Here is a 20,454-nt window from a genome sequence, read left to right on the forward strand (position 1 = left end):
AAATAATGTCCGACAAATATATATACACATTTAATCGTAAACTCGTTAACGTGATTCCAAAGAATTGTGAATTCTTTTATCGAGAAATTCACCTTGATTTTTATTTTTATCTAAAGTAAGAAGAAATTTTTTTTTTTGAATTAAAAAAAAAACACTATTAGTGAGAGTAAGAATAAAAGAAAGAATTTAAATAACTTCTTTTGGATATTATAATATATGAGAATTGAAGAAAGAATATCTTTTAGAAGTCTACGCCAGTGAATGCATCCGCCATTCGATCACCCTTTTCGTTATATAGTAGTTTATGTATATATATACAAGTTTTGCATCCCTATATATTAAGATTCATATCTCTACATGCTGGAAGCAATCAAAAATAGAAGACGCGTGAGAGAAGAGTCTGAAGACGCAGACGAACACATACTTCCGGTCGTTAAAACTGGATTTGTCTTATCGGAACTTCTCGCGTGAATTCTATATTATGCACACGTGAGAATCAACTTTTGTTGAAATAAATGAAAGTTTGTCTATTAAGCTATTTTCTAAATTAGTAATTTTCTTTTCTAAAAACCTTCCATTATAAAATCATCGAAAAATCACGCACGAAGAGAAAAAATAATTTTAAAAACTCCGATATTATGTAAATTAAAAAAAAAAAATTAGAAAAATAATTCTAGTATTTACAATAAAAAGAAACAAATTTTATTTTTATGTTAAATATTGTCGATTATTGATTTTTTTTTACTAAATTGTTTATAAAATGATTCATGAAAATGTTCAACTATTTTTTTTCCAGAAACTTGAAAAAAAACAACCGGAAATGCATCGAACGACATTAAGTTCAAATTGTTACGTATATTAGCGTAATCTTTCAGTGTATAATGATATTATTGTGGATAAATAAATTTTTAATCAGATATATGCGAAAACAACCATTCAAAATACACTTGAAATAACAATGTGAATTAAAATATTTTGAAAAAAGAAAAAATTTTTATCATTTAAATTAAAATTTTTACTTTGAAAATTCAAATTTAATTTTTAAGATTTATAATAAAGAATAATTGGAAAAAAAACAAATTCATGAGATTCATTAATAAACAAATAAGCAGGAAAATCATAATTTTTGTTAAACAAAAAATTTAGCAAAATATTTTTGTTTAACCAAAGTTTTGTTTAATAAAAAAAAACTTTTATATTTTTAGAAAGAGCTTACGCTGCAGTTTGAATTCGGCAACAAAAAAATGAAAACAATCAGCAGCATGACAACGTAGCCAAAGCAATGTCTAGAGCGACTCAGTGCCAAGACAGTGGAGAAGTCTCTTTTTTTTTACGATCTATTTCAATCTAGGTGAAACTGTTTTTCTGCTTATGTAAGGGGAATAAAGTGCGTGCGTGTGTGTTAACTCGTTAAAGAAGAAAAAAAAACACACACACACAAAATAAAAAACGAACCATTAGTGCGTAGATCCTCGTGTGTTGAGTTGTAACTGTTGTGATGTTGAATTTGAAATCCATAAGCCGGAAGCCAGGGGTTAGGTCCGTTCACCAAATTCATATCCGGTCCCATATCTAGAGTCGTTGATGATTGTCTTTCTTCATCAATATCAAAATCATCATCATCATCATCATCGTCAACATCAACATTATTATCGACATTGTTTTGACGAAATCTTATCATTGACGTTGTTGTTAAGTCGCTCATCATCTCCATCGGGAGCACCACCTCGTCGTCGTGATCCTGACTTTTTTTGTTGTTCCTCGGTCATTAACCGCTCCGTCGAACTGTGAACCCCCTTTCCGCCTTTCCTCGAGGGGCTTCATGAGCTCTTTCCTGAGGTATCCGAGGCACCCAGCCCTCTTCATCGACAGATCGACAAACCAGAACCAAACAATTTTAAATTCAAATATAAAATACCTTTCACCGCGCGATGAAACAATTCTATGCACACATGGATGGGAATATTTAAGAAGAGAAAATTTGCATTCTTTTATATAATTTGAAAAAAAAAAATCCTGAATATAAAATCATTCTTTATAAAAAATATAGAAGTCAAAATTTTTAATGGACCAAAATTAATTAAATTTTATAATTAAAAATTTTTCTATATTCTTTTTTATAATTTCAAAAATTACATTTTGTTGGTGCATAAAATTGTTTCATCACTGATAAATTATTATTAAAAATAAATATTGTAAAAATTCAAAATAATTAAAAAAAAAGCTAAGTAAAAAAATATTCAGACCCAAAAAATTGGGAATTTTGCAAAAAAATTATTCCAGCCAAATTTTTTTTAAAAATATTTATCCCGAAAAATAATAATAGCAGTTAAAGAAAAAAATTGTCTTGTTAACGCGTTCCGTTACCCTATCATACACTCTCTTTTTTTGGTCGTGATAAGAAATTTAATTGATAATCGAAAAACGATTAATTAGTTTAACTAGAAATTTAAAGCAGATACAATCACAAAAATATATCTCGCAAATTCCTCGTCTTTACATTATATCAAAGATAAAGCATTGACTAACACTTTACCGTAATCAATAGGTAATTAATAAATCTCAAGATAGAGTAACCGATAAGGTATAATTAATGAAAAGGTCATCGATACTTGAGATTTGCTATAATACAAATAGCAATTATCTGAATATTTCTATTTTTAAATAAATTTTACATTAATTTAGATTATAGACTAAAAAATAATTACAAAATAAAATAATATTTAAATTATATCTGAAATAATCTTAAATTTAAATTATATCTAAAACAATCTATTTAAATTATATTTGTAAAAATTTAACAATAAATTAATTTCAAGAGAAAATTTTCAAAAACTGATAAATCCATTTTTCAAAAAAATTTTGATAAATTAAATATTTAATATTTTAAGGATTTATCAGATTTTGAAAATTTCCTCAATTTAAATTGTCTAAAATAATTAAAAAAATAAATATTAAAAATATAAATTATTTAAATAAATATAAGTTCATGTAGAATAAAAATAAAGACTGACGTAAGATTGTAATGTGAATAATAATCAATTGATTAAGTTATAATTAAACAGCATCTGTGTTTCATTTATCAAATTTTTTTTAAAAATTTTGAAATCCCCTTTTTGTGTAAACTACTGTATCATGTTTGATAACTTATGAAATTGAGATTAAAAGGCAACATGTGCAAATGTTGATAACTGCAGTGTGGTTTTCTTTTATATATTTAAACGTCCGAAGAAGTTTCTTGTTTATACTAATGATCAAATCGTCCTTGATTCGTGATCAAATGAAAATACATCGGATGTTGAAGTCTAATTTTTTTTTTTTTTTAAATTGAAAATTCGTGATTTTAGCAACCTGATAAACCGGTTTTTCACTTAAACAATTATTATAGAATTTTAAATATTTTTTTCAAAAATAAAGCATGGATCGAAAATTGCATATTTGGAAATTTGTCTATCAAATTTTATAAAACTTTTTTTTTTAATTTATTTTATTTTTTTTATTTTTTCTACATGTAAATTTTCAATCTTTTAAAATTTAAATATAGAAATGAACTGTACTTTTTATTTTAGAAAAAAAAGAAACAATTTTTAAAACTTCTATTGTAATGTAAATGAAATCCTAGGGAGAATAATAATTAAGTGTAGAAATTCTCATCTTCCAAAAAAATATATAACTGTATAAATCTTTGATTAAATGGAATTTTATTTTCTTTTGTATTAAAAAATAAATGAGAAAAATATTGAAAAATGGCAAATTAAAAAAAAAAAAAAGAATTAAATAAAAATTAATTTTATTTTTAAATTATGGAAGAAATTTATTTTTAACTCTAGAAGAAAGGTATAATATGCAAATTTTCGACCAAGTCTTCATTAAGGAGAATAATAACACTTATTAGAATTTTAATGATTCTACAATAGCACCGATAAATTTTTTTTAATGACTATACTTTAATGAATCTTCACACACATACTTTAATATAACGAAATTATGACAATTCAAGGGGCGTTTTTAGCTTGAAAAAAATATTTTTAACTGGTATTTTTCATGTGAAATCGTTTTAAAAGAGAATTGCAATTTTTTTTTTTTAAAATGATACTTGAATTTTAATGAAAATTCTCAAATTAACCAATTTTAATAAAATGATCAATTTCTCCTATTTAATATCACAAAAAAAAACTAATACAGAAATTATCATCATCTTTTTTAAAAAAAAAAATTCGTCAATTCACCTGCGCGAGAAGAATCCTTACGTCAGATATATAACGGTATTTTACATTCAACACGTTTTGCTTTTATCCAATTCTACATCGCATACAATAATAAAACTTTAAAAACCACGCACTTGCATTAAAAGGACCATGTTTTCAAAACAAAATGATCCACTCCATAAAAAATTAACGGTATATATTTAAAGTCATCTCAAAAACTTTTTTCCTTGTCAGTTTTTATTTCTTTATTCTTAACTTATTTAAATTTAAAAAAAAAAAAAGAAAAAAAAAATTTATTTGACCCACTTTTTAAGGAACTCTTGTCCTTGCGGTTCTTCTTGGCAAAAAAGAAAAGGACAAAACAAAATTGGAAAATAAAAAAAAAAGTGGCTAATAATCTGCGGGCTTATTTTTTGACAAATATTTGAAATATGTTTACAATTGAGAATAAAAGAATATAAACAAAATGGTAAAAAAAAATTCTAGATTCAGTTTTTTCTTCATAAAGTTGGAAAATTCTACAGGATTCTTTAAATATTGACACAATATTAAAAGTTATGAAGAAAAAGTCAAGATCAATATTTACCTATGAGATTATTGTCTATTTATAGAGAAATGTGACAAATTCCAGACTCATTAGTTCAAACAAATAAATCATATTTTTGTTTTCTCAATTTATATTATATTAGTTAAATATTTGTACAATTGAAAATATATATATATATGAATTTTTGATATCAAATTTATAATTCAAAAACATATTTTATTAATTAAAATTGCTACTACAATTGTTTACTTTATATTAAATTTATATAGGTAATTTTAATTTGGAAATGAAATCAAATTTATATTTTAATTAAAAAAAAATTTTATAAAATAAATTATCGAAAATTCAGTATTATTATTATTATTTATTAATTAAGCTTCAGCCTTTCGGCTCAGAAGTGGACTTGGTTTAATACAAAATTAAAAAAATAAATTATCGAAAATTCAGCAAAAAAATTAAAATTTATAAATTTTATTTATAATTTTGTAGAATTTATTTTAAATAAACGAACAAAATCAAAAGAATTGCAAATGAAAAACTATAAAAATATGAATGATTTTAAAATAAATTTAAAGCAGTTTAGAAAAATACAATTTCCCACAAATATTCTCAAAGGTATTGAAATAACTTTTAGAATGGAATCCATGGTGTATAATAAAGGAAAGTAAAGGTTACAATATTCATGAACCTTTAGGTAAATAACAGGTGTGTTCAGAAAATCAGATATTTGTATCAGGGGTAAAAAAAACACCCACACATACCTGAAATATTAATACTGAATCTGTTTTTTTTTTTTTTTTTAAATTCAATTTTCCTCTTTTCATTGATAATAACAGAAAGAAACGAATACTCTGGAAACCTCAATAATTGTATATAAAAAAAATAATTTAGAAAACGAAAGAATTTTCGGTCCGAAACATAACCTTCAAAATGTTTGCAAACAAAAAATTGTTTTTTTGAAAAAAAAATGGATTCCTGGAAATTAATCTGTTTTTTGAACTTTTCTTTTATATTTTTTTAGGTTAAATATTTAATATTGAATTCTTAACAACAACAACAAAAAAGAGGATTGTTGGCTGGAATAAATGAACCGATCTTCGGGGCCTGAATAGAAAATATTCCCGATTGCGACGGCGCGGTGTAGCGGAGGAGGTTTACCTGTCAGCGCACATTCCAGAATCCCACGGTTTATTCACTCGCGATCCACTGCATTCGAAATTCCTTTCCAAACGTAAGCGCCGCTTTGGCGAATCGTTGTGAGCATCACCGTGTATTATTTTCACAAAAAAAAAAAAAAACGTATACAAAATAATATGCACTTCACTTGTTTTCATACAAACATATATAGAATTGCAACAAAAAAAAAAAAAGGGGGGGCAACAATAACACTTATAGAGAACACATATCTTCACCGCGTTCACCAATTTCCTTTTTTTTTCAAATAAATTAAAAGCGAAGGTTAGAAAAACATATTTTTCAAATTAAACTTTTATTTAAAACTTCTTTTTGGGAAAAAATTCGGAACAAAATATAACTTGAAGATTGATGGTGAATGGAGAACGGCACGAGAAGAACAATGAACATAACACACGCGAGTGGCACAAGACTATAGCGCGGGTAAAATACTATAATGAACATTCACTTTGCCTGCGGTGTGTTGAGAGTGCAGAATATGCCGGCCAATCCCCACTACGTATGAATGCCACATGGTACACCAGATAGCCAATTGGAGACAAGAAACGATCAGGAGTGTAACTAGTCCGTCAAACACCACTTGTGGAATGATTTTTTATTATTTTTTTTTTTTAAATTACTTTTAAAGCAAATGTATTTTCCTCGTTGTTACATATTTTCTATAATCAAGAAAAGTATAAAGCGAAAATTTATTCAATATTGTCGTCAAATTGAATCAGAAGTTTTTTTTTTTTTTGTCATCAATAACGCGGGGGAAAAATTTGAAATTGTTTCACAAAAATAGACCAATCAGACGTCGAATTTTGCGCAGGTAGATTTTTAAATTTAAATTTTTTTTCTTCAAAAGAAGAGTAATTCATTTTCTCATTATTTAATTTTAAATATTGATTCTGTTATTTAAAAAACAATTTTTTTTTCTCGATAAATTAAAGAGATTTTCGGAAAATTGGTGAAATTTTGTCGACTCAAAATAAATAGATGTAAAAGAGGATAAAAAGAGAGAGATTTAAACTCGAGGGAAAAAGAAAATTTTCCTGTTCACGTGCGAGTTCTAACCTTGAAAAACAACAGAGCGGGTTCGCGACTATTATAATTTCTCGCCAACAAAACGAAGGGCAAATTTTTCCATAATCAAAATCTATTTTATCGATTAAAAAAATCATGGCGTTATTAAAAATTTATTTTTATATTAACAAAATTAATTATTCAAAAAATTTTCAAATTCATATTCGAAAATTTTTCAAAATCATTTAAATAATTCTATTAGTTTTTAAAAAATAGAATTTTAAATAAATTTAATATATATAATTATTATTAAAAAATTAATTTTATAGGGATTTTAAAAATTTCTTTTTTTTATAAAAAGTAATTAAAATTTTAATTAAATTAAATAATTAAAACAATTGAATTTAAATAAAATTTTAATTAAATACACTTTAAAAATAATTATTACTAGCATCTGAAAATGATTTTTTTTTTTTATTGATAAATTAGATTTTGATATACTTTACTAAAGAATAAATATGCAGAACGAACGTGCATGCAATTGCAAAACACAATAAAAGTATTGTACTTTAAAGACGTTCATATAATTCATTAACAGGTCTCGAATTTATAAACCAGTTTTATTTATTGACTTGAACAATTTAAGGCTTATCAATTTGGAATAATTTAAGTAAAACAGGTTTAATGTCGCACGTTCCTCCAAAGAAAACACCCACGTTGATGGAAACTTATAAATAATTATATATACATAAAAGAGGCTTTAATTATCAATAATTTTTTTGTACCAAGCAAAAACAAAGGATCCTTAAACTGACAACACAATTACTCTATGTGAAGTATTTTTTACAATAAAAAAATAATGTTTTGAAAATTGTATCCACTTCCGGATGCAGAAAGAACAAAAAAAAAAAAAGCTCATTTTGTAGGGAACAAAAAAATGAGTTTCAGGAAATTAGAGAATTAGGAATATTTTTCATTTTGATAAATGAGAGTTCGCAATTTATAACGGGTGTTGAGAATTGAAAAGAAGCTTTTTTTGAGGAAGGTCACTGACACCGCACGCTTTCTTTGACGAAGAGGGGTCAAGTTCTGAACGCATGTCGGCTTTGCGTTTAAAGGTATCGTTGAGCATTCCTTGCGGGATATCGTATTACGAAACATATATACCTATATATATCTACGCGCAATGACCATCAAGCGTACACATTACCACACGTAAATATTTACTTGCGATTTTTAACAAATATTCCAATTTTTTAAAATTATTCTCTATTTAAAATTAAAAAATTTTTCAACAACGAAAATAAAAACAAGATATAAAATTCGCGATCTAAGTAAAGAAGCACTAGATTTGTCTTCATAGATTGTTTCTGTAAGAAATTATCGAATTCTAAAATATTTTTTTTTTAATTCTATTTCGATTGTGATTTTTGGTTCTTTGAAACAAATTTAAAAATATTTTTATCGAAAAATAAATTAAATATTTCTCACCATAATCATTGTTTTCTGCGATCGTTGAAGACATTGCGTTATCATTATCATTATCCTCCTCTTCTTCGTTTTCAATATTATCGGAAGTATTTTTAGTGAAAGAATCGTAGTCATTGTCATCATCAAAATCGTCATCGATTACTGCCATTCGTTTATTACTTTCCTCATTCTTAAATTCCTCGTTATCGTCATTGTTCATTATTTCGTAATTATCCTCTTCCTCGTCGTTGTAATACAAATTTCCTAAAAGTCGTCGACGAGATAGGTGGAATGCTTCTTCATAATTGTTAAATTAAATTAATTAACTTTACGTATTTGAATTAGAACTAAATTTTTTTTTTTTAATTAAAAATGAAAAAGAATTTTCAAAATTAAATTATAAATACTTTTCTACTAATTTGAATTTATAAATACTTTTATAAGAAAGAAATAAGAATTTTCAAAAATCATAAAGAAAATAAATTATTGAAAAAAATTAAATAAATACCGACAATTTTTCCCTTATATTCGTCAATATCATAACTTTCACTTCTCTTCAATTGATTTTCAGGAAGAAAGCCTCTTCGTCTCAAAACAATAGGACATGAAATAGAACGAGTACAAGGCTCTGTAAATCGTCTTGCCTTCATGATTCCATTTTCGATAGTCACTTTACATTCACACGATTCAATTGTACTGGAGCAACTGTAAAGAAAATTAATTTTTTTTTTTAATTTAGAGGAAAAAAAATAAGATTTCATTTTTTTACTTACCAAAAAGGTTCAGGTCCAATACAATCAATATTATTATTCCCACTGAAAAAATTTTCAAATCAATTTTATAACAAAATTATTTTTTCTTTTAATTTTTATTATTTGAAAAAATAAATTTTTAAAAATTATATTTTGTATAAAATAAACACAAAATTAAAAATTATTCCTACGAAAAAAAAGGATAATTTATAATTTTTGAAATTTACTATAGAGAAAAATTTATTGAAATTTGTTTTATTACCAAAATGCCTTTGAAACAAGAGTTCCTTCACCACACGAAACGTTACATTCTGGATTCGACCATTCACTCCAGGAAGATGTGATTTTTGGTGCTACAGAAGTCCAAGGACCAAGTTCTTCACAAAACTACAAAAAAAAGAAAAAATTAATATATTTTCTAATTTTTCTTTAAATCGTCTCCTTGTGACTTATTTTATTTCATCTTTTTTTTTTACTTTATTTTTTTATTTAATAACTTTTAATATTTAATTTTTTAAAAGAATATAAAGAAGTTATTCCAATATTTTGTTCTTTTTTTCAAATTATTGTACCCACTGGTTGTTTTTGACGACAATTAGGGTCACAATGAGGAGAATAAATTCCCATTATTGTTTTTACAGAGCAATTAGCAACTCCACAAACTCCTCTTGGAAAACAAATTGATATTGGCAAAGGATCCAGAAAACATGTTGGAAAACCTTTTCAAATTTAATATTTTACAAATACTATACTAATAGAAATAAAGAATCTAATAATTAATTAATAATTATAATTGTAAATTTAAATTGAGACTCAAAAGTTATTTTCCAAATTATAATAAAAAAAATGCCAATAATTAATTATACCTTGAATTAACTAGAATTCTCAAAAAAAAAAAATTAATTATAACCTCAAAATATTTTTTGCAAAAATAATATAACTATTAAAGATTGTATTTTTTCTTTAAAAATAAAAAAATCAGTACTTTATAACCTCAAAATAAAAAAAAATGCAACAATTATAAAAAAAATATTACCACTTTAATCTTATTTAAAAAGGCTCCCATTTATTTAAATTTAAAAATTACCTTCCGTCTTGTGAAGCTTTTGATCGGCCAAAGAAAGAGAACATTTACAAATTTTTTGATATTTCAGAAAATTAATATCACAAACTCTTCGATGAACCCGAGCACTTGTGTTCGCATTTGGAGTGGCTTCAGAGAAAATACAATCTTTTTTACGAATTTTTTGCAATTCGGGCGAACACAATGTCCAGGAACGCAATGTTTCGCAATCACAAATCCCAAGGAAAAATTCAATTTCCGAATTTCCTGACATTTTTGATGAATTTTTCACTTCAATGAATAACTATTCAAAAAAAACTATATCCAGACACCCCACCAAAAAATATAAATTCACAAAATAGAAAAATTAATCAAATTTATACTTACAGCACAAAAGCTTTCGCCGATTTCAACAAAGACGCAATGCTGCAAATGAAATTTATCAATCCAATCAGTTATATTATAAGTCGATGGAAAAAAACTATTATCTTTTGTTCGAAATTGAGTATTCTTTATGTGAAACACTTTTATAACTTGAATAAAATGTAGAATAATTAAGAAAATTAACAATTTAATAGGCACGCACATACTTGTTATAAACGACCGTTATAAACGTTATAAATTGATAAGAATGTGAAGTTGGCTTTGGCTTTGATATGAAGTTAGCAAAAAAAATTATCTAATTGTTCGATTAATCGACATTTGATTTTTAATTTAGAATTATTTATTTATAAAATTCAATAATTATAAATAAACATTTGACAGTAAGAATACAATGAGTTTATAAAATAAAATTAATGTATTTTATGACATTATTTTTCTATTTTTTTAAAATGATTGATTAAAAAGAATTCAGAAAAAAATAAGAAAACAATAATTTTTAATAAAAAATTTTGAAATAATTCAAATTATACTCACATTTCCGGTTTCTTCGCTTAGCGCGCATGCGTATTGTGACAACAACAATGCGGTTGACATAACCTCAAAATGGTATAATCACGAAATGAATTGAATTAAATAAATAAGTAATTAAAGAATAATAAAAAAGGATTTTAATTAACAATTATTGAAATTTATCAGTAAGTACTGTAAAATTATCTCGTAATTATTCGATAGAATATTTTGGTGTCTATAAGTTTTTTGTGCAAAAAAAAGTCACTTATATTTTCGTTGTATTTAAAAACTAGAAACTAATTAACTTTATTATTGTCTCAAGATAAAAAATGGATAAATTATATAAATATTCTAAACATACGTATAAATATAACATAAAGTCAAAGTATGGTTCCAAAGGTGTCAAAAAAATCTGGCAAAAAGATGCTGTACAATACAACAAAGTTACATACTATCCACGGTAAGAGAACATAATTATTATTTCTTTAATTAATTTTCATTTGTTTAATAATGTTTTTTTTCTTATTTTTAATAATAATTTCCTTCTATTTTTATTTTTATAATATTTTTCATTTTCTATTTTGATTCATTTTTTATAAAAACTGCTTTTTATTTCACATTTTTTAATTTCTAATTTTATATCAAATCAACGTTAATAATTTTTAATAAATACAGAAATTATTAATTTAGTTTCTTTTTTTTTTTTAGTGTACTTGATCATCAAGATCCTCCAATAAAGCCATCAAAATTATTAATGATAGAAAAAGTGAAACCTTATAAAGGACAGCCATACTGGGACAAAAGAATTCTTGATGATTTAAAGTTTGGCCAATTTGTAAGAAAATCAAAATTCTAAAACTATAATATAATTCAATAAACAGAAGAAAAAAATTCTAATTGAATTTTCCTTTTTTTTCAGTACAATGAAAAAATTGCAATTATGAAGAATACACCGGACACATGTCAATTATTGATGAAAATTAAACATCTAATTAAAGTAACACCAATAGAATTGCCAGAAAAATTACCAAATGATCTTTTAACAAATAAAGAAACTTATCTACATGAAAATGGAAAATTACTAATCTTTCCAAGAATGGATCAAAATCGTTTAGATGCATTTGATAATTTTAAAACAAATGTCAAGAGATTTGATTTAAAAACAATGAAAAAATATTTACGATTAAAATGGCTAAATCCAATTGAAGCACATGGTTCGGTTTATAATAATAATAGTGATAATTAGAAAATAAAAGAAAATTGTAGAGAAAAATTTACATTTCATATTTAATAAAAAATTGTTTTGTAAGTTAAATAAATTTTTTTTTTGATTTTATAAATTAGAAATTTAATTTCTTTTTTTTTTTTTAACAGAGGTGAGAAAATAAAAACGAGAGAGAACAGTTTGAACAAATAATGTAATTTATTCATATTTCCAGTTGCAACCGGGTCATTTTTACAACCTACCAACAATAATAAGAATTATTTTTTTTATTCTTTAAATGTAATGAGTTGCTTAAACCATTGAAAAGGGATCAATTTTCAAGTGGAAGATGAGTGCCGCGTTGGATCAGTCGTGCGGACCTATTTTTTAAATTTACAATATAAGAAACATTTAAAAGTGAATTAACGAGTAACTCGATTTTAGCGAGTGAAACAAGCTCGAAGAATAATATTTTGAAAAAGGTTTTTTTTTTTTCTTACTATAGGCCGCTTTGCAGCTTTGTACGTTGACTGCAGAAAAAAACCGATTGTGCCATGAGCACTGGACAATATTTGAATTTGATCCTGACGCATCATCGGAAAACGAGACTCTAATCGTCTTGGACGAATTTTTCTTTACAACAAATTTAAATCTCATTACAATAATTTTCGTACGATTTTCAACATTTTCGTCAAGGCTCCAAAGGTATGTAAATGGTTTTATTTATTTTTTTAAATTCAAATATTTAATTTCTTCTTTCTTTTTTTTAGTGCCTTTGCGAAAATGTGAAAAATTCGAAACGTGAAAGGCTAAAGAAGAGTCTAGACCCAGGTTACTAGACTATCTTCCGCTATTGGCACGCGCTACGCTCTAGAAAGAACGATCCTGGTGTTTTTTTAAAATAGAGAAAAAGAGAGACAGTTGGGAAAAGATTTTTTTTTTTTTCTCTCACGCAGAACTTGATCTTCTACGATTACGTAGTCGCCAAAATCTTCTATCTCTGGACGTATGATGAATGGAAATTGTATTCGGCCCCTTGGATCCTTTATCCGAAGAGTACATTTTCAATAATCTATTGGCACGTTCCTCTTGTGCTTTATCACAAGTTTTACCACTCAAAAAACTTAATAATTTAACACTTCGTCTACGTATTCTTAAACGATTTAAAAATGTCAATCCAGATGTGTCTTCAATTTCTTTTTCATCCGAATCATCTTGATCAACAAATCTCAATTGTTTTGTTATTGTATCTGATTGACTTTCACGAAAACGTTCTCTTTCTATTGAATTTTTATCAAATGTTTCCTCAGCACGTTTTGCAACCATTTCTAATTCACGTAAACGTTCAATTTTATTATCTGAACGTCTCAATGAATCAGGTGATCTTGATGAAATTGTATCTTCATCAACATCAGATAATTTACGATGAAGATCAAGAATTTTACGACGAAATTCCTCATCTTCTTGTGTTAAACGAGCAAAATTACGACCTCTTTCTTCAATTGTTGAATCAACAATTTTTGAAGTCGTTTTTGGAAACCTCTGTCACCACCATCCAACTTGTTGTTTTCCACTTGCTGATGAATCCTCTTCTTCAGGTAATGGCTCAAGGCGTCTTCTACCCAAGAAACAGCCTTTTAACGATCCTAAACTTGCACTACCCAAAAGTTGATCCATATTTAATTCAGGTAGAAGACAATCATCGCTGTCCAATTCATCGTTATCATCATTTGACATTGCAAAATTATCCTCACCAAAGGCACCAGTACCATTGATCGGCGGCTATGGAAGTCAGGCACATCTCGGGCTAGTGATTCTTGGCAAACAGAGGGCAAGCATGATCATGCAGATGCGTGCGAAGCTTAAAATTACAGGCATCACAGTCTATTTTTATTTGTGAGTACAAAATTTTATTAATAATTACAAAAAAATTATCTTACAATTATAAAAATTTTAACGTCTAAGAGAAATTGAAATTTTAATATTCATTAAGGAAAAATGGAAATTTTATTAAAAATCCTTTTCTCCGAAATGTTTATATTTAAAAAAAAAAATTAAAGAATTATAAATATTTACAATAAGTATCCAAAGAACATAAAACAAATAAATAATAAGTTTCGAAAAAAGCTGTGAAGCCTGTTAATGACTAATTTTTTTTTTATTTACTTTCATTGAAGGTACAGGCTGTTGTGATCTTCGATTATCTGAAACGTGCACTAGTTTTTTTTTCATTTAGTAATTTAGTTAAATATAGGCAAATTTTGCAATTTCAGATATCACAGATTGTCACTGTGATCTCTACAATTTGCAAAAATTTGTTTACAGAAACTAAATATTATTTAATTTAAATGTATCAGTTTCAATAAGAAAATTGCAGATGAATTTTAATTTTTCTTTCAGAAAAAGAGATAGAAAAATTAATTGAATATAATTTATTATTTGAATTTAATTAACTTCAATTAATTAATATTGTAGTGATAATTATTATGCAATAAATGAAATTGAAGTTTCACATGCTTGAAGTAAACTTGAAGTAAAAAAGCAAAAGCGATTAATTTTTAATTAAAAAAAAAAGTGCAATATTTTCAAATTCAATTCTGCATTTTTGTAAGCAATTATAGTTGAATTTCGCCAAAAAAATTTATAATTAAAAGCGAAAATAGCTCATTTTTTATTTCTTAGCTTTTTTTTTAATTAAAAAAAATTCCGCTAGTTGAATTTCAAAAATTTTCACAATTCCAATATTAATTATTTTTTTTAGATTCCAATTTTCAAAAATGGAAATTCAACTAGAAGAAAAAGCAAATAAAAAGCAATGGCAAATATTTCGTGAAAAAAAAAAAAAAAATGTTTATTATAATAAACGAAGGCTGCGCCAATAAATCAGCCCGTACCTTCGATAATTGACGAATCTGGTAAGATGATGTCTCTCTTACCGGACTAGCAGTAAAACTTTCATCATCAGGACCGCCGGATGTTGGTGTACCCCAAATATCATCACCTGATGTACCACCCGATGTTGTGCCCTCCTCATCATTTTGTCCATCTAATGAAAATTCCGTTCTCTCCGGTGGTTGCGGTGGTTGTAAAAATTGATCACCAAAATGTTCCAATAATGTCATTTTACTAACAACATAATTACTCGCTTTCATTGTCCACGCTTTAAAACCAGTTGGCGATTCTTGTTCCTGTGATTCCTCCTCAGTTGGCTCTTCAATTTCATCGTCTTGATCCAAACTACTTAATGTTCCAAATCTTCGCAATGCTCTAAAAACAAGAAATACTGATTCTGAAATAAATGATGTTTAAATATTCCAAGAAATTTGTAAATTTAATTATAGGGTCAGAATTTAACGGATTAAAAAAAAATTCTTTTTTCTTTTTCAGATTGGTAAAAAAAAAAAAAAACCTGTAAGGTGGTTCTCCATCGGCGTCGAGATCATCTTCACTTCCTTCCTCGGTATTTCCATCGGCTGATGCACTAGCAGGACTATCACGTCCTTGATTGTCGACTAAACCATTTCGCGTTTTGTGCCTCGTACAAATATCAGGAGTCGGTGGCAATACGGAAATTTTCGGTGGAATCGGCGAAAAAGGATCACGAATCAATGGTGGTGTTGGACATCCGGATCTAAAACGATAAACTCTTATTTTACAAGTGAGTATCAATTAATTCTGATTTCAAAAAAAAGTATTTCGATTCCAAACTGAATTTTTTGATAAAATATAAAATTCAATTTGAAATCGATTTTAATGTAAAGGTAAAAAAAAAAAAATAGTGAGAATTTTCCATTACTTGTGACATCTTCTACAGATGCTAATAGTCGTTTGATAAGATCCATTTTTCTTTGATACGGTACTAGATTTAACGGTACTTAAACTTGCACTAGATGTTGTACTTTGTTGTTCAACATCAGAATTGACAGTAGTAGTTTCTTCAGCATTGTATTCTAAAGTTCGTTCAATATTTTCCCTAGGTGTTCGTGCGGCTAATTCCTCAGCTGTCCATTCCTCGAGCGATATTTCTTGATCCGGTGATGGAATTTGATGGGAATTTTGTACCCATTGAGCAAGATGATTTGAATCCTTGATAATATCAAGACTATCCTCGAATTTTTCTTTCTCATCTTCATGCTGTAATTCTTCATGATACTGAAAATAAATTTGGAAAATTAGAAAAAATCCAAAATTTTCTAATTTTCATTCATTTACCTCATTCGTTGCATTTTTGGAATTAAAATTATCGTTTTGATTTTCTTCCGGACTATCTACAAGAGAAGCATCATCACAGCAGGTATTTACGTAAATTCTGCAAATGGAACAATTTTTCCATTAATATGTAAAAAAAAGAAGAAAAAAAAAAAAAGATGCAAAATAATTACATTTGCCGTTGTAGTAAATTGTGCCAGACAGCCTTTAATTCGGGAGTTGGTGCTCGAAGGATTAAAACTCTTCTTCTTGGACGACTGTGAGGACTGCAACCACCCGTGTGAATTGTTTCAACGTGACCATTTTCATTTTGGGCCAATGCAATTTGCAATCGAAATTCCGTGGGTCGTTTACGAACGTTGAAACAAGCTTCCGCAATATTCGATAGATGAAGAGGTTCCTCTGTGACAAATAAAACTCTATCACGTGAAACTCTTGCAAATACGAGAATATCAGTTAAAAGAAGAGCCCAAGTTGATTGCAATGATGCTCGACTTTCTACTTTCGTCAACGCGCCACCAAAGAGCCTAAAAAATCAATTACAAAATAAAATTATTTATTTATTTATTATTACAAATAAATTAAAGAAAAAATTCAAATTTTTAAATTTCCAGAATAAGAATTTAAATCGAAAAAATTTCGAACCATTGTCTTCCTGGTGTGGCGAGGGAAAATGGTTTACATCTTGCAAAAACAAGTCTCGATTCCATTTCCTGTAAACTCAATAAAGGTTTTCCAGAATCTCTTGGTGGTTCCATAACTCCTGCGTTTGATGTTGCTTCTCTGTAACCTTGCAATAAATCCCTCGCCTGTTGACAATTCCTCGGACAAGCGAGACCCAGTAATCTCGTCATCTCTCTGCAAAAAAAAAGAATTGTTTCTCAAAAAGGTAAATAATAATTTTTTGTATCAAAAATAAATAATATTAAATAAATTCTTGAAATTATATAATAAAGCACCTGTAATGTGCGAAAAAAATTATTCTAATTTCAAATTTACTTTTGTATCAATAATTAAATTTAGATTTAAATAAATTGCAAATAAAAAATGCACCTGTAATGTTCTAGTGGAAGAAGCAATACTCCAGTGAGATCAGGATTTCTTCTTCGTGGAACGGTGGGTTCGACGACTAATTTAGCAAATGAAGAATTTCGTCTAAGTGCAACTAAAAGGCAACATGCTCGTTGAAGTCCACTAAGATATCGTCTATAGGAGGCAATTATCCTCGGTATACGTGACAAATAACTGTCAATAGTTGCGCCATCATTTTTTAATTCTTCAGAAATTTTGAGCAATTCTTCGAGATTTTGAAAAAGTATCATATGATCAGTTGATGATAAAACATCTCTTTGCTCAGCTAAAGGTGTGAGAAATCTCGTTTGACCACTCTTCAATGATGAACAATAACGTGATTCTCTTACTTTCAATTCTTCTTCAGGCGGAGCATCAGGTGTAATGTTTGGTAACACCTTAAGAGTAAAGAAACAAAAAAAAAACAAAGATAATAATGATTCATTAAAAAGAGTATCTCAATAAAAAATATCCAATTTATTTTTATTGCTTTGCAATTGATACAATAAAAAAAAAGAATACTTGAAAATATATTTTTTTTTAATAGAACAAAATTTCAATAGAAAATATCCAGAATTATTTTATCAATAGCATATCTTACATTAATTTTCTTTAGAATTTAATTGGAAATTTTATTGAGATTTTTTTTGGAACCATTGAAAGAAAAAACACCAATGTTGATCTCCAAGTGAATATCAAGACCTGAAAAATGTTTTAAGAAAACCCTCAATTTTTTTTTTTATTAAAGCGAAATTTGCTCATTTGACGAATTAATTTAAAATGTTTTCATTTATTTTTTAAATTAAAAATTAATTATCTTGAGAGTCTTCTCAAATTGAGGACATTTCACACATACAGATTTTCGAAATAAAAAAAAAAAAAATTTCGAGTGCAAACACACAGAACAACAATTTAAATATTTCCTATAGCGGCTCTTCACTGGAATTTTTGTAGATATCTTCAATATTGTTTTGCTTCCCGATTGGAAAGTTCAAAATTTAAAACTAAATTAATTAATCAACATTGGATTAATTAATTCGATTAAATTTAAAATTAAGATACTTTTTTATATAATATTTATATAATTAATACGTATATATTTATAATATGAAATTACTGGAGAAAGACACATATTTATTTCAATCACACTTTTCTTTTGTTAATTTCGATTTTCTTTGTAATCAATTATTTTTAAAAGCAAATAAATTTTTTTTCTAATTTTCAAAATTATATTTTCGAATTTCTAATTTTTATTTAATTTCAAAATTCAATTAGTAACAAATTAATTTGATTTTTCTGAAAATCGATTGAAAAAATCTTTTTTGGTGAAAATTGAGATTATAATTATATATATACAAAAAGTGCGATTGTCATTAAGATTTGGAGTTACACTTTTTTTTTGTGCTTTATCATATATGAATATGAAATATTACCGTTGCAATTACTGGCGAATAATTAACTCGTTCTACTGGCCCAAGTGTTCTCGAGCCACGAATCCTTTTTTTTGGTAACTTCCTCAATAAAAAATTGACAATTGCCGATTTCTTCAATACCTTTTTTCACCAAACAAACTCATTAATCGATTCAACATTTTTCTCAAATAATATACATACAACAAATCCTTCTAGCAAAAAGAGAGAGAAAGAAAAAAAAACCGAATTTTATTTTTTTCCTAGAAGGGAAGAATTTCATTAAATAATTTTTGTACCCCCGCATCCATGAAAATAAAAAACTATTTAATGAAATTATTCACACATTCAAATTTCCTCTCAAGTCTCTTGTTGAAAAAAAAAAAAAAAAAAAATTGAATTTTTCAATTCTTTCGGACAAAAAAAAATGACACAATCAAGCCAAGGAATGGAGAAAGGATTATAAAAAAAAATGATGCGCAATGATTTATGATTTAAAACAAAAACTTGTTGCCAACAAAAGAAACTTAAAGATACAAAACATAATCTCACTTCGGTAATAATAAAAACGATCAATTTTTTCCCCCGGGGGAATAATTAATCCAGCGTTTCACGCTATGATAATATAATATAATAATAGTGTGTACAAAAGGCGAAAAATTATTTACAAAATGAAACACACAACGTATAACGTAAATACATAAATATAACTTCACATGAAATAAAAAATACAATAATATTAATAATAATAATAATATAATTATAATAATTATAAGCTCTGACAAACGCGTATTTGTAAATCGCGTGTAAGAAAAGATGAAAAAAAAAGAAACAATAAATTCTAGTGCTTGATTTTTTAAAAAAAATAATGATTTTGATGAGGCGAATTTGTTTTTTTTTTTTAAATAAGGACAATTTTTAAGGGAAATTACACGAGGACACCGGTACCGACCTCGGCTGTAAATGTGACGGAATGCTGTTGACTAGCCGGCGCATGAATGTTCACTGAACTGGGTCGATTTATTGTGGATTGAACGCCTCCTTTTCTGTAGACTTCGAATATTAATTGATTTGTCGACGCTTGAATTAGATTCAAAATTTCCTCTCGTGGTAGTGTCACAACATTTGTTGTCTCCACAAAAACCACATGATCGCCGGGCCTTAATCCTGATCTTTCTGCTGGACTTCCCGTGTCGACGCGCTCCACACGTGGCGGTCGTCCCCATGACAATGAAAAACCCCATGGAATCTGAAAATTCAAAAAAAGAACAAAAAATTACATTTAAATTTCTATTTTATGCCAAAGGACATATTTTATCACAATTATTCTATCCAATCGTATTTTTTAAAGGAGTAGAATTTTTTTTTTTCTATTTCTATTTTATTATTTATTTAAAAAAAAAAATTCTTTTTTCTCCGTGTAAATAA

At 26.9% G+C, this 20,454-nt stretch overlaps 4 protein-coding genes across 13 annotated transcripts in view; 1 reads left to right on the forward strand and 3 right to left on the reverse strand.

Annotated features, from left to right (window-relative positions):
* The window catches only part of LOC127280217 (uncharacterized), a 57,997-nt gene extending 51,636 nt beyond the window's left edge, over positions 1 to 6,361 (reverse strand). For all 5 annotated transcript variants that reach the window (XM_051303107.1, XM_051303110.1, XM_051303108.1 and 2 more), the window contains exons 1-2: positions 5,914 to 6,361; positions 1,456 to 1,860 (exon numbers count right to left, since the gene is read on the reverse strand). In XM_051303107.1, coding sequence (XP_051159064.1) covers positions 1,456 to 1,714 — 259 coding nt within the window. In that variant the 5' untranslated portion in view covers positions 1,715 to 1,860; positions 5,914 to 6,361. The remainder of the gene's footprint in view (positions 1 to 1,455; positions 1,861 to 5,913) is intronic.
* Positions 6,362 to 6,400: 39 nt separating this feature from the next.
* On the reverse strand, positions 6,401 to 10,847 carry LOC127280228 (variant-silencing SET domain-containing protein-like). The gene is made up of 6 exons (XM_051303128.1): positions 10,627 to 10,847; positions 9,439 to 9,563; positions 9,198 to 9,239; positions 8,933 to 9,129; positions 8,446 to 8,721; positions 6,401 to 6,608 (listed from the first exon to the last, which is right to left on the reverse strand). Exons 1-6 carry the CDS (start codon positions 10,825 to 10,827, stop codon positions 6,598 to 6,600), a joined length of 852 nt encoding a protein of 283 aa, XP_051159085.1. The 5' UTR covers positions 10,828 to 10,847; the 3' UTR covers positions 6,401 to 6,597.
* Positions 10,848 to 11,177: 330 nt separating this feature from the next.
* Positions 11,178 to 12,452, forward strand: LOC127280232 (39S ribosomal protein L30, mitochondrial). Its single transcript, XM_051303132.1, has 4 exons — positions 11,178 to 11,318; positions 11,456 to 11,593; positions 11,842 to 11,968; positions 12,053 to 12,452. Exons 2-4 carry the CDS (start codon positions 11,463 to 11,465, stop codon positions 12,377 to 12,379), a joined length of 585 nt encoding a protein of 194 aa, XP_051159089.1. The 5' UTR covers positions 11,178 to 11,318; positions 11,456 to 11,462; the 3' UTR covers positions 12,380 to 12,452.
* A 611-nt stretch (positions 12,453 to 13,063) lies between these two features.
* The window catches only part of LOC127280218 (uncharacterized), a 32,210-nt gene continuing 24,819 nt past the window's right edge, over positions 13,064 to 20,454 (reverse strand). For 2 of the 6 annotated variants that reach the window (XM_051303112.1, XM_051303113.1), the window contains exons 8-17: positions 19,979 to 20,275; positions 19,051 to 19,170; positions 17,600 to 18,015; positions 17,192 to 17,404; positions 16,720 to 17,073; positions 16,550 to 16,646; positions 16,134 to 16,489; positions 15,747 to 15,983; positions 15,232 to 15,604; positions 13,064 to 14,119 (exon numbers count right to left, since the gene is read on the reverse strand). In XM_051303112.1, coding sequence (XP_051159069.1) covers positions 13,883 to 14,119; positions 15,232 to 15,604; positions 15,747 to 15,983; positions 16,134 to 16,489; positions 16,550 to 16,646; positions 16,720 to 17,073; positions 17,192 to 17,404; positions 17,600 to 18,015; positions 19,051 to 19,170; positions 19,979 to 20,275 — 2,700 coding nt within the window. In that variant the 3' untranslated portion in view covers positions 13,064 to 13,882. Of the gene's footprint in view, positions 14,154 to 15,231; positions 15,621 to 15,746; positions 15,984 to 16,133; positions 16,490 to 16,549; positions 16,647 to 16,719; positions 17,074 to 17,191; positions 17,405 to 17,599; positions 18,016 to 19,050; positions 19,171 to 19,978; positions 20,276 to 20,454 lie in introns of those variants that run through there. The other 4 variants (XM_051303115.1, XM_051303114.1, XM_051303116.1 and 1 more) reach the window with 4 other exon arrangements.

Source organism: Leptopilina boulardi, unplaced genomic scaffold, assembly GCF_019393585.1.
Source record: "Leptopilina boulardi isolate dan_hultmark-lab unplaced genomic scaffold, ZJU_Lbou_2.1 LbouV2_229, whole genome shotgun sequence".
Lineage (NCBI taxonomy): Eukaryota > Metazoa > Arthropoda > Insecta > Hymenoptera > Figitidae > Leptopilina > Leptopilina boulardi.